The 14,693-nt window shown below is 38.3% G+C and overlaps 1 protein-coding gene across 1 annotated transcript in view; it reads left to right on the top strand.

Moving 5' to 3' along the window:
* BRDT (bromodomain testis associated) overlaps nt 1-9,762 on the top strand; it is a 51,521-nt gene extending 41,759 nt beyond the window's left edge. Inside the window, exons 16-18 of the mRNA XM_065518740.2 lie at nt 719-924; nt 1,716-1,896; nt 9,540-9,762. Coding sequence (XP_065374812.1) covers nt 719-924; nt 1,716-1,896; nt 9,540-9,608 — 456 coding nt within the window. The 3' untranslated portion in view covers nt 9,609-9,762. The remainder of the gene's footprint in view (nt 1-718; nt 925-1,715; nt 1,897-9,539) is intronic.
* Nucleotides 9,763-14,693: the final 4,931 nt, after the last annotated feature.

Genomic DNA, 14,693 nt, shown 5'->3' with positions numbered 1-14,693 from the left:
AGTAGGAATTTAGCATTTGAATTGAAATGTCTTGCAAATGTAATAATTGGGATGACTTAGTAAGAAAAAATATCTTATGTCTTTTATATTGATTACATGTAGAAATAATGCTTTGGGTATATTTGGTTAAATAAATATATTAAATTTACTTACATTTTTAAAATGTGGATATTAGAAAACATTAAATTACATATATTTCTGATGGGCAGCACTAATCTCAACCATGGTGTATCTTGTTTAAGAAGAGCAGTCACATCACTTACGTTTTTTCTTCTTAACCACCAAAAGAAAAAATATATATGTGTCAGAGGGCTCTCAACAAACTGCATGGCATTTTTAGGGTATGATCTTACTTTGCCTCTTATTAATCCTTTGAGCATTTGCCTTATTTTCCCTATCAGATGATAAGTATCTTGATTACACTGAGGGATTTATTTATTTTTATGCTTTCTGCAAATTATACAGTTAATATATATGTCTTAAAATAATTGGCAAGTGTGCTACTTTAATTTGGTCTCAGATTAATAATTGAGTTTAGATGATCTATTATGTTTTTGTATTTTTTTTCTGACTTTAGCAACCTTTAACTTTAGTAAAAAAAGTACATGAAGGCCTTTAGAATCTTCATTAAATTTATTGCTGTATCAAAAAATATTTTCTTCCTTCTAAAATTTGGTTAACATCTGTAGACGTAGACTGAACCAAATATTTGTTTTAGGATATAAAGATTAAGAATGCAGATTCATGGAAAAGTTTGGGCAAATCCGTGAAACCATCAGGTGTCATGAAATCCTCAGATGAGCTCTTCAACCAATTTAGAAAAGCAGCCATAGAAAAGGAAGTAAAAGCTCGGACACAGGAACTCATACGGAAGCATTTGGAACAAAATACAAAGGAACCAAAAGTATCGCAAGAAAACCAGAGGTCTGTAATTTACTGGATTAAAGGAGGCTTTGGGAGATATAGAATGTATTTTAAATATATTAAATTTCTTTTTTTTTTTTGAGACGGAGTCTCGCTCTGTCGCCCAGGCTGGAGTGCAGTGGCGCAATCTCGGCTCACTGCAAGCTCCGCCTCCCGGGTTCACGCCATTCTCCTGCCTCAGCCTCCCCGAGTAGCTGGGACTACAGGTGCCCGCCACTGCGCCCGGCTAATTTTTTCTATTTTTAGTAGAGACGGAGTTTCACCATGGTCTCGATCTCCTGACCTTGTGATCCGCCCGCCTCGGCCTCCCAAAGTGCTGGGATTACAGGCGTGAGCCACCGCGCCCGGCCTATATTAAATTTCTTACTTGTTAAGTGGCTATGATTCAACTATTTAGTAGAACACAAAGCAAATTGTAATTGCAAAAAGTACATTTTTATTGATACTTTTTCTAAGTGGTGGTATCTCTTTTGAAGACAAATAAGGGATTAAGCTAAAGATACTAATTACTAAATTATATAGTCATTATTTTACAGAAATGTCTTAAAGTTTTTCTAGTCTATGTGTAAGAAGATAGTGGTTCATCTTGGTCAGTTTTCTAAAACCATTTATTTGTTAATATAGATTAACCTATGTATAATTTGATGCATCAAGAATAAAGCTTAAAATAATGTTATAACATGAAAATGGTTGTCTAATATATGGCTTTATATTTGTCATTTAATAACATATTTTTGTAATACTTTTAAGGAACTTGAAACCTACTTTGAGCTATACTTTTTTTCTTTAAGGGATCTTGGGAATGGATTGACTGTAGAATCTTTTTCAAATAAAATACAAAACAAGTGCTCTGGAGAAGAGCAGAAAGAACATCAGCAGTCATTGGAAGCTCAAGATAAATCCAAACTCTGGCTTCTCAAAGACCGTAATTTAGCAAGGGAGAAAGAACAAGAGAGGAGGAGGAGAGAAGCAGTAAGTGAATTTTAGTTTACTAAATCTAATTTAACAAGGGAAAGATTGAACAGAGCACTGTCTTTTGTATGTTCAAGGATGCATTTGGGGTAACTTTTCAGTGACAGTAGACTTACCTCTTTAGTGAGGATCAGGTTCTAAAATTAAAGCTTAAAATAAAAAATTTCATAGCCAAAGGAGGCAATGCCATAATAGAGTATTGATCCTGGAAGTACTAGACTACCTGAGTTAAAATGATGGTTTTGGAGGCAGGAGGATCTTTTGAGGCCAGGAGTTAGAGGCTGTAGGGAGCTATGATCACACCACTACACTCCAGTGTAGGTGACAAAGCAACATCGTGCTCTTAAAAAAAAAAAAAAGATGGTCTGCCTATTTACCAGACTCTTAGACCTTGGCAATTATCTAACCCCTAAAATGGGAATGATAATACCTATTGTGAAGGTGAAATGAATGAGCATGTATTAAGCACATAGGAAAATGCCTAGCACTAGGTGAAGGGATTTATCACTTACTATTATTACCGTTTAAAATCTGTAAACCACCTATGAATTGTGGCCAGAAGATACGCCATCTGTTCCAGGTCAGCATTTCTTCAGTTGACTGCTAGATTAAGAAGCTGACTTTCACTTAGGAGTCCTAATATGCAGAAAATAATACTTTAAAAGCTAGAGTTGATTCCTTCTTTTATTCATGGATTGTTTCAGAAGTGTTTCGTTTCCAGATATTTGGGAATTTTCTGATTCTAGTGATTTCTGTTAGTGATTTCTAATTTAATTCCATTGTGGTCATACACACATCTGATTGAACTGTTTGAAATTTACTGAGAGTTATTTTATGGCCTGGCTTATGGTCTACTTTGGTAAATATTCTGTGTGCACATGAAGAATGTGTATTTTATTGCTGTTGGATAGGGTGTTAATCGGGCCAAGTTGGTTTGTCTTCTTTTTCATTATGAAATGATCTTTACTTCTGGTAATAATTACTCTGAAAATTACACTGAAATTTAAAATAGGCACTTCACCTTTTTATGACTAGTGTTGGCATAGTAAAATTCCTTCTATCATTTTACTTTTAACCTATTTTGTGTTTTTTAAAATTATTTAAAGTGACTTTCTTGTAGGCAACATGTAATGGGAGCTTGCTTTTGTTTGTTTGTTTTTATTGAGACGAAGTTTCACTTTTGTTGCCCAAGCTGGAGTGCAATGGTACGATCTCGGCTCACTGCAACTTCCACCTCCCGGGTTCAAGCGATTCTTTTGCCTCAGCGTCCCCAGTAGCTGGGATTACAGGCACACACCACCATGCCTGGCTAATTTTTTGTATTTTTAATAGAAACAGGGTTTCACCATGTTAGGCAGGCTGGTCTCGAACTCCTGACCTCAGGCGATCCGCCTGCCTCAGCCTCCCAAAGTGCTAGGATTACAGATGTGAGCCACCATGCCCGGCTGTTTTTTATTTTTATTTTTATTTTATTTTATTTTTTTTGAGACAGAATTTCGCTCTTGTCGCCCAGGCTGGAGTGCAGTGGCGCAATCTTGGCTCACTGCAACCTCTGCCTCCTGGGTTCAAGCGATTCTCATGCCTCAGCCTCCCGAGTAGCTGGGATTACAGGCCGGTGCCACCACACCCAGCTAATTTTTTATATTTTTAGTAGAGACAGGGTTTCGCCATGTTGCCAAGTCTGGTCTCAAACTTCTGAGCTCAGGCAATCCGCCCACCTTGGCCTCCCAAAGTGTTAGGATTATAGGCATTAGCCAAAGATCCCTGCCTTTTAATCACATGTTTAGACTAGTTACATTCGGTATAATCATTGACATCGTTAAGTTTGAGTTCATCATCTTGATATTTGTTTTCTGTTCCTGTCCTTCTTGTCTTTTTTTTTTTTTCTGCCCGTTTTTGTGTTAAGCTTTTTTTGTTGTTAACTTTTGTTTTAGGTTCTGGGGTACCTGTGAAGGTTTGTTACATAGGTAAACAGGGGTTCATTGTACAGATTATTTCTTCACCCAGGTATTAAGCCCAGTACCCAATAGTTATCTTTTTTGCTGCTCCTCTCCGTCCTCCCAACCTCCACCCTCAAGTAGACCCCAGTGTCTGCTGTTTCCTTCTTTGTGTTCCTAAGTTCATATCATTCAGCTCCCACTTATAGGTGAGAACGTACAGTATTTGATTTTCTGTTCCTGCATTAGTTTGCTGAGGATAACAGCCTCCAGCTCCATCCATGTTCCTGCAAAAGACATGATCTCGTTCTTTATGTCTACAGAGCATTTTTTTAGTCCACTTTATCTCCTTCATTGACATAATCAGTAACTCTTTGTTTTCCTATTTTAGTGGTTGCTTACGGTTTACAACATACACCTTTAACTTAATCGCAGTCTGCTTTCAATTTATGTTATACCACCTCATGTTTAGTGTGAGAGCTTTACGATAGTTACTTCCATTCCTCCCCTGTCAGCCTTATGCTATTGTTTAAATACTGATAATATCTCTTAAATTGTTTTAAATAATAAGGAAAGAATGTTATATTTATGCAGTTACCACTTTGTGTGCTTTTCATTTCTTTGTTTATTTTATTTATTTATTCATTTATTTTTGAGATGGAGTTTCGCTCTTGTTGCCCAGCCTGTAATGCAATGGTGCAGTCTCAGCTCACTGCAACCTCCACCTCCCCGGCTCAATCAATTCTCCTGCCTTAGCCTCCCAGGTAGCAGGCAATTAAGAATAAAGTTGTCATAAACATTTGTTTGCAGGTTTTTCAACTTGCCACTTTTATTTTTTTTGATACAGTCTCACTCTGTTGCCCAGGCTGGAGTGCAGCAGCATGATCATGGCTCACTGTAGGCTTGACCTCCCAGGCTCAAGCGATCCTTCTACCCCAACCCCCCCAGCAGCTGGGACCACAGGCATGCACCACCACAGCCAGCTCATTTTTTTGATGGTTTTTTTTTTGGTTTGTTTGGTTTTTTTTGTAGAGACAAAGTCTCACTGTGTGGCCCAGGGTGGTCTTGAACTCCTGGGCTCAAGCAGTCTGCCTGCCTCTGCCTCCCAGAGTGCTAGAATTACAGGTGTGAGCCACTGCGCCTGGCCCTGCCTTCAATTTTGAAAGATACTTTTGCTGAATTTAGAACTCTTAGAGCTTTAATGTTTTTTCTTTTAGCACTTTAAAGGTACTTGTTCACTGTCTCATTGATTCCATTGTTTCCACTGAGAAATCCAATACTATTATCTTTGGTCTTCTGTATATAGTATGTTTTTCCTCTACTTGCCTTTAACATTTGTATTAATCACTGGGTTTCAGCAATTGTTTTCTTCATGTTTCTTGTGATTTGTTGAGCTTATTTGAGATGTGTGTTTATAGTTTTCATCAAGCTTGGAAAGCTTTTGGCCATTATTTATTCAAATAATATCCCCCCTCACTCCCTTGTGAGGACTCTAGTTATTTATGTATTAGACCATTGAAAGTTGCCCCATAGCTCACTAATGCTCTTTTATTTTTTATTTATTTATTTATTTTTTTGAGACTGAATCTCACTCTGTTGCTCAGGCTGCAGTGCAGTGGTGTGATTTCGGCTCACTGCAACCTCTGCCTCCTCAGGTTCAAGTGATTCTCATGGCACAGCCTCTCAAGTAGCTGGGACTACAGGCACATACTACCATGCCCAGCTAATTTTGTTTTTGTTTTTATTTTTTTAGTAGAGACAGGGTTTCACCATGTTGGCCAGGGCTAGTCTCAAACTCCTGTCCTTAAGGGATCTGCCTGCCTCTGCCTCCCAAAGTGTTAGGATTACAGGCGTGAGCTACCTGCACCTGGGCTGCTCTTTTAATTTTTAAAATTCTTTTTTCCCTTTGAATTTCATTTTGGATAAATTCACCAGTCTTTTCTTCAGTATCTAATCTTCTGTTAATCCCCAGTGTTTTATTTTTCATCCCAGACATTGTAGATGTGAGATTTGGGTTTATTAAAAATGTATGTGTTTTTTTGTTTTTTGTCTGTATTAAACTTCTGAAAAAATGGAATACAGTTAAAATAACTATTTTAATGTGCTTCTCTGCTAATTCCAGTATTTTGTCAGTTCTGGGTCAGTTTGAATTGATTGGTTAGTCTCTTCTTTGTGAATAGTGTTTTTCTGCTTTGCATAACTGATAATCATAAATACCAGATGTCGTGAATATTACCTTGTTGGGTGCTAGATTTTTTTTTTTTCCCTAGCAATGTTAGTCCCATAGAACTAGATATTTTTGTAATCCTAGGAAAAACATGTAAATTCATAAGGCATATAAGAACATTAGTTTGAGAAGAGAAGAGCCATTGGCTTTAGCTATAGTATTGGTTAAAGTACAGAGTAATTTTCTAGGGAATAACAAAAGTTTTGTCAGCCACATATTTTATAATACTAAGGTAGAAACAAATCACATTTAATAGTGCTGTACATTTAACATATGGTGAAGTTTACTTTAGAGCAGTGTAATCTTAATGGAACTTTCTACAATGACAGAAATATGCTTTATCCATTCAAACATACTAGGAAGTAGCCACATAGGGCTCTTGAGCACGGGAAATGTAGCTAATGCAACTAAGGAACTGAATTTTAAACTTTAATGAACTCAATTTTAAATAGAAACTTTTTGGTATTGTCTTTTTGGAGGTTTTTAGGAACTCATTGTTAAATTTCATTAGCAGTTGACCTAAAGTCTTTCTGTACTGATGTAAAAATGTTTCCTGTTGGTACTCACAAGGGCCTGACTTAAGTTACCCCCAAGTGATTTCACTGCACCCTAGTTGCAGCCCAACAACGCAACTAGGTAACCTGACACATTTCCTAGTATCCTAAGCACATTTCTGGAACATGACTAGACTAGGAACCCACTGAAAGTTGACTAATGATGTTACATCTAGCAGCTTGATAACTAACAACCTGACCTTGGATCTATTTGCTATCATTTTTGACAGCCCAACCTCTTGCTGCCAATTGAGAGAGCCATACTCTGTAAAGCAATAACAACTTGACACTTAGCAGAGCTCCCAAAAGTTCACCACATGCCAGTTCCTTTGACCAAACTTTTTATCTTAAATTTGAATAGTTGAAGAGTGTGTTTAGGACCACATGGTAAGGAACAGCCAGCTTATAGTGTCAGCTATGGGGAGCATTAGTATTAAAAATCATGGTATTGGCTGGGTGCAGTGGCTCACGCCTATAATCTTAACACTTTGGGAGGCCGAGGCAGGCAGATCACGGGAAGTTAGGAGTTTGAGAACAGCCTGGCCAACATGGTGAAACCCCCTCTCTACTAAAAATACAAAAATTGGCCAGCCATGGTGGTGCACCTGTAATCCTAGCTACTTAGGAGGCTGAGGCAGAAAAATCGTTTGAACTGGGAGGCAGAGGTTACAGTGAGCCGAGATCACGCCACTGCACTCCAGCCTGGGCAACAAGAGCAAAACTCCATCTATAAAAAAAAAAAAAAAAAACATGGTATCTAAGGTTAATTGGTACAGTTCTCTGTCGATAATTGTTCCACATGCACAGATTTTAGTCAAGATGTAAGAAAATCTAAAATAAGCCAATACACACAACCTTTAAATAAAAGCAGGTTTCATTACATATTCTACAAATTTTGCAGTATGTCTGGATACTTATAGCAGTATCACATGATATTTAAACTAGGACAACGTATCCAATGCCTATATTGGAGGCTTAGAATAGAACTTTAAGGAACTATCTGGGCTAGACATTTGGCATCCTAGAAACTGGGTGTTAAGAATGTAGTCTGGGGTCTGGTGCAGTGGCTCATGCCTGTAATCCCAACACTTTGGGAGGCCAAGGCAGGTGAATCACTTGAGGTCAGGAGTTCGAGACCACCCTGGCCAACATAGTGAAACCCCATCTCTACTAAAACTACAAGGATTAGTTGGGCTTGGTGGTGCGCACCTGTAGCCCCAGTTACTTGGGAGGCTAAGACATGAGAATCACCTGAAGCTGCGAGGCAGAGGTTGCAGTGAGTTGAGGTCATGCCACTGCACTCCAGCCTAGGTGACAAAGTGAGACTCTGTCTCAAGAAAAAAAAAAAAGAATGTAGTCTGTGCCAGTTGCAGTAGCTTGCGCCTTGTAATCCCACACTTTGGGAGGCCAAGGCAGGTGGATCACTTGAGGTCAGGAGTTCAACACCAGCCTGGCCAATGTGGCAAAATCCTGACTCTACTAAAAATGCAAAAATCACCTGGGCATGGCGGTACACACCTGTAATCCCAGCTCCTCGGGAGGCTGAGGAAAGAGAATCACTTGAACCCAGGAGGTGGAGGTTGCAGTGAGCTGAGATCATGCCACTGCACTCCAGCCTGGGTGACAAAATGACACTCTGTTTCAAAAAAAAAAAAAAAAAAAGATGGCTGGGCGCGGTGGCTCACACCTGTAATCCCAGCACTTTGGGAGGCCGAGTTGGGCGGATCACGAGGTCAGAAGATCGAGAGCATCCTGGCCAACATGGTGAAACCCCATCTCTATTAAAAATAAGGTGTGGTGGCGGGCACCTGTCCTCCCAGCTACTCAGGAGGCTGAGGCAGGAGAATGGCGTGAACCTGGGAGGCGGAGCTTGCAGTGAGCAGAGATTGGGCCACTGCACTCCAGCCTGGGCGACAGAGCAAGACTCCCTCTCAAAAAAAAAAAAAAAAGATAAAAAAGAATGTAGTCTAGATTAAGATTTAAGAAGTATTCCTTTGTCTCTAAGGCAGATTTAAAGAAATTTATATGGTTTGTAAGAGTCAGACATACCTTTCAAATATTCTTTCAGTAGGTAAATCATAATTCCAAATATTTTCCCACATAGTTAATGAGAATGCTAATTCCCATTCAAGAAGCCAACCCACTGATTGCAAATTGGTGCTTTTACCTACCACTCTGGTCTGTTGCTGTTTATTGATTTATTTTTTAAAAATAATTTTGTGAACTCTAATATTTGGTGTCATCTCAGATGCTAAAGAATATCTACCTATAAGGGGATTTAGAAAAGGCTTCAGAATATAGTTGACATTTGTTTCCTTTGTCTTAATTAGCTTTTTCTCTACTTTGGCTTATTTTTTAAATAGCTTTTTAGTGATTAATATGGCATTTTGCTGAATGTTATACATGTAATCTAATTCTTCATAAATGCCTATACATAGAATAGACTTACTAGGTTACACAGTAAGTGGCAGAATCAAGGAAAGCTCATAGCTTTAGCATTACATGTTGTGGTTATCTCGCATAACAAAGATATTGGTTCATTCAAAAAGTAATTTTGTGTGTCTGGCATTATGTTGGGTTTATAAGTAAGACAATGTGCTCTCAGAGTTCATGTTCTTACCCACTCTGTCAACATTGAACTTTCTCTTTTACTTGTGGGGAGGGGTCAAACTTATTCTTAGTGTTCTTGTAGGTTTTGTTTTTTATTTATTACATGAACAATATATTAACAAATCAGGTAGTATTTGAACAAAAATAATTATGTACAAATTTATTGTTCAACCTGAGAAAATAAAAATAAAAAAATTATTGAATAGTTTTCATTTTGTATGATCTGTTCCCAAATGTTGCATAATCATTATTGTATAGTTTTAGTAAAGGCATACATTTTTAAAGTAATCTTAAAATTTTCTGCTTTTTCTACAGATGGCGGGTACCATTGATATGACCCTTCAAAGTGACATTATGACAATGTTTGAAAACAACTTTGATTAAAACTTAGTTTTTAAATTAACCATCAACTTAAAATGAATGGTAAAAGATCAAAATGCATGTGGTAAAATGATTGCTTTCAGATACCAAGATACCAATCTTATATTGTATTTTGACTGCTCTAAAATGATTAAACAGTTTTCACTTACATTTTTAATAGCTACATGCTTATTTTTCAAATGACATAATTCACAGGAAATTTAGTAATTTTGGATCCCTAAAAATTGGACAAAATTCCCAGATATTCATTCATTCTATAAATAATTGTCTATGTATTATAGGCCCTGTACTAAGCAATGAAAATCCAAGATAGTTCCTGCTTGTTTAAAAATGAAGAGTATGATTTTTGTAATTCAATAAGTGAAAAATAATGAAGAATATATGAAAGTGTATAAAAAACATAGTTCCTGTTGAGTTTTTAACTTTTAAAACAAATATTTGTCTGCCTTCAAAAATATTTAGATTCTAACAAATAATACTTGGTTTCACTGAATGTCAGATTTCATAAGATTCCCAGCTGGTTCTATATTAAAAATTTATATTGAAATGTAGTTTTAAAGAAATACGGGCTGAAACTGCCAGTTGTGGTGGCTCACACCTATAATCCCAGCACTTTGGGAGACCAAGGTGGGCAGATTTCTTGAGCTCAGGAGTTTGGACCTGGGAAACATGGTGAAACCTTGTCTCTACAAACAATACGAAAAATCAGTTGGGTGTGGTGGTGCATGCCTGTGATCCCAGCTACTTGGGAAGCTGAGGTGGGAAGATCACTTGAGTCCAGGAAGCAGAGGTTGCGGTGAGCTGGAATTGCACCACCGCACTCCAGCCTGGGTGATAGAGTGAGACCCCTGCCTCTACAAAAAAAAAAAAATTTGGCATGGTGGCACACACCATAGTCCCAGCTACATGGAAGGCTGAAGCAGGAGGATCACTTGAGCCCACAAGGTCAAGGCTACAGTGAACTGTGTTTGTGCCACTTCAATCCAGCTTGACCAACAGAGTAAGACCCTGTCTCAAAAAAAGAAAAAAAAAAAAAACAAGAAATATTGCCGATGGTTTCAAAGATGTTGAATTTGAGTCAAAATAACTAAAATATTTATTTGTAATATTTAATAGTGAATACTATGTATGTAAGTTTCTATATAAATGAGACATTTCTTAATATGCATATGTGATAGCAATGAATGTTTAAAATATTTTAACTACAATAAGACTTATTTAAATATTCTGTAAAATATTTCTCTTGTTATTTTCAAGTTGCAATTATGTGTAAACCATGTGTATCAGCTTAATGTATTTTAAAATTTTGAACTCTTGAAGTGTAACATGATTCAGGCAGTGTTCTGCTACCATCTAAAGTAAAAATTTGAAGTGTATGTTTATTATAGAGAGAGAAAAAGTTGTCTTGACTTCACTTATTTTTACAATTAATATGATAAATTTTCAAACTATCTTTAAATTTTAATCAGGCATTTTAAAAACATGATTAAGTAGTAACTAAATGGTGATGTGACCTTCATGACACAGCCAGAATTAAAGTGACAGTTAGGGTGGCTCACGCCTGTAATCCCAGCACTTTGGGAGGCTGAGACAGACAGATTGCTTGAGCTTAGGAATTCAAGACCAGCCTGGGCAACATGTTGAGACTCTGTCTCTACAAAAATAATACAAAAATTAGCTGGGCGTGGTGGCACGCACCTGTAGTCCCAGCTACTGGCAGTTGGTGGGCGGAGGGGGGTTGGTCAGGAGGGCAGAGGGGGCAGGGGTGGATCTCTTGAACCCAAGGAGGTCAAGACTGCAGTGAGCCAAAATCATGCCACTGCACTCCAGCCTGGGCAATGAGAGTGAGACCCTGTCTAAATAAATAAAGTGATAGTGTATTCTTATCCAACTATACCTATTTTAATTAAGAAATCAGTTTATGCTAAATAGTACAGATTGTCCTATGATTATATATATATAATTTTATTTACATAATAGAAAAGATTATAGTGAGCTATGTTTGGTTATTCTGTTTAACCGACTTGGCACTTAACCTCTTCTTAGGCTATAAGGGGCCTGGCACATTGCAGATACTCAACAAACTTTTAGTGGGTTAAAGTCAGTTTAGCAAATAAAAGTATTGGCTTATAACCAATCCTTCCTATATTACACATTATTTTTAGTAAAAGATTGTTTGGCTTCTCTTTTTTTTTTTTTTTTTTTTTTTTTGAGACGGAGTCTCGCTCTGTTGCCCAGGCTGGAGTGTGGTGGCCGGATCTCAGCTCACTGCAAGCTCCGCCTTCCGGGTTCCCGCCATTCTCCTGCCTCAGCCTCCCGAGTAGCTGGGACTACAGGCGCCCGCCACCTCGCCCAGCTAGTTTTTTGTCTTTTTTTGGTAGAGACGGGGTTTCACCGTGTTAGCCAGGATGGTCTTGATCTCCTGACCTCGTGATCCGCCCGTCTTGGCCTCCCAATGTTTGGCTTCTCTTAACTGTCTTCAGCTAAAGCCTGATTTTGTGAAGACTCCCTTTCTGGCCCCATCTCACACCTGCTCCAACTCCTAGAACCTTTTTATTGTGTTTTCTAGAATCCGTGATAAGTCATCAATGATGTTCTCTACATAGTCAATCCTTTTGCTTTTTTCTTTCTTGTTTTTGTTCTGAGTTGTTCTGAATGTGTAGTCCCTGGACCACACAACAATACCTGGGAACTTTTTAGAAATGCAAATTCTAAAGACTTAAGACTTATTAAATCACAAACTCTGGGTGTGGGGTCCAGCAATCCATAGTTGAACTAACCCTCTAGGTCATTCTCGTACACGCTGAAGTTTGAGATCCCCCTGCTCTCACAGGAATCTGGCTGTCTCCTGCAGCTCCCCCCTATTTGGTGCTTGTTTTCTTGTGGCTTTTCTTGTCTTTGTAGTGCTGCTTGTAGACCATTCTCTTTCTTACCTCCCTCCTCCCTAAAAACTTCCGTCTTAAAATTTTTCATGATCATTAGACTATGCCACCCATTGTCATTTACCATTCCTGGTTCACTCTTGTTCTCAGAGATTTTAGTCTCTACCTCACCGTCACTCTCCAAATGATACTTCTCAGTCCTTTGACCTCTCTGCTAATGACCTTGAGTAGCAAGATCAGCCTCAGCCACTCACTCCTTTGTCATTACCGATAACAAAAACCCTTAGTCTCAGTTTCAAGCATCCTATTCTCTCACTACTTTCTCCTATCTTTTCTAGCATACTCCTTATAGACCCTTGATGCCAACAATCCTTAGACCTCATGAAGACCTACAATCCATTAATCCTAGTGTTTTCGTAGCACCTCTCCTTTCATGCCCTCACTTCTGTGCTTATCCTGAGTTTTTAGTACATCATTTATCTTTTTATTTATTTGAGACAGCATCTCACTCTCGCACGTGCAATGGCACGATCTCAGCTCACTGCAATCTCTGCCTCCTGGGCTCAAGCAATCCTCTTGCCTCAGCCTCCTGAGTAGTAGCTGGGATTACGGGCACATGCCACCACGCCCAGCTAATTTTTTTGTATTTTTAGTAGAAACGGGGTTTCACCATGTTGGCCACGTTTGTCTCGAACTTCTGACCTCAAGTGATTCGCCCTCCTTAGCCTCCCCAAGTGCTGGGATTACAGGCGTGAGCTACTGCACCCAGCCTGTAGTATGTTATTAATAATCACTCCTTTGCATACTCTGTCAACTCCATTGCTCCTTTGTTGTATTCACTTGGCAAAGCTCAAATCCTTATGAAATATGAACGCCTACTTTTGCACTCAGGAAGCTGAGTGTGGTTAGAGAAAGATACGTGACCATGATAACCAGTCTCACTTTAAATTTGTGAGCATAAATTCAAATTAACTTTAATGCTGCCCAGAAGTCTTACTGTTTCCATGGTCCATTCACTCTCCCTAGGGAGTCAACTGTTTTATATCTCCATTCTACTCAGACCACTAATCAACACTACCCACCATCAGTCTATGCTACCTATTTCTTGCTTCTCTTGGACTGAGAACAGAAGCAATCTGAGCAGACCTTCCACAGACTTCCAAAACCACATCTACAAGCATCACTATTCAGATGCTCTGCTATCTCCTTTGTTACAAACGATGAATTGTCTGTGCTCTCATTTAAGGGGAATCTGTTATTTTTTACCTTCCTAAGGGCATTCTACCAATTTTGGTTTCTACCATCAGTGTTTCCTCCTATAAATAATTATCAGCTTACACACTGGTTTTTCTGTAAGTGTAATTCAATTAGAAGAAAACCTGGGTTTTCTTCTCTAAGTTGGCTCCTCACATCCTTGGCCCTTTCTTTTTTTCTTTATAGTAATGTAATTTTTTTTTTTTTTTTTTTTTTTTTTTTTTTTTTTTTTTTTTTTTTTTGAGGTGGAGTCTCGCTCTGTCACCCAGGCTGGAGTGCAGTGGCACAATCTTGGCTCATTCCAAGCTCTGCCTCCCAGGTTCATGCCATTCTCCTGCTTCAGCCTCCCAAGTAGCTGGGACTATAGGCGCCCACCACCACACCCGGCTAATTTCTTTTTGTGTTTTTAGTAGAGATGGGGTTTCACCATGTTAGCCAGGATGATCTCAATCTCCTGACCTAGTGATCCTCTCATCTCAGCCTCCTAGAGTGCTGGGATTACAGATGGGAGCCACTGTGCCTGACCTTTTTAAATTTTTTAAACCCTTTATGAAATTTGGTGGTTTTTAGTATAGTTACTCTATATGGGAATTCTTAGTTCTTTATAATTCTTTGTATATTCTGAATATTAATACTTCATGTAGAAGTTCTATATATATCATTCATTAATTTATTAATTTGTACGCAATTGTGTAGAAGCCAACAGCCAAAACCAGTTTGCCAGTCCAAAAATTGTTATAAGTCATTTATACATGAATTCTATATCCAATTATGAATATTATAATTTTTAAATTATAAAGCTTTTAAATATGATATAAAGATAAAATTTAGAGGTATTAAAGTCTCTGTCCACTTCATATACTGAGAGGTGAAATCTTTTTTTCTTTTTTTTGAGACAGAGTCTTGCTCTGTCGCCAGGCTGGAATGCAGTGGTGTAATCTCGGCTCACTGC

Source organism: Macaca fascicularis, chromosome 1 (genome assembly GCF_037993035.2).
Source record: "Macaca fascicularis isolate 582-1 chromosome 1, T2T-MFA8v1.1".
NCBI lineage: Eukaryota > Metazoa > Chordata > Mammalia > Primates > Cercopithecidae > Macaca > Macaca fascicularis.
This window is presented reverse-complemented; position numbering and strand designations above follow the sequence as displayed.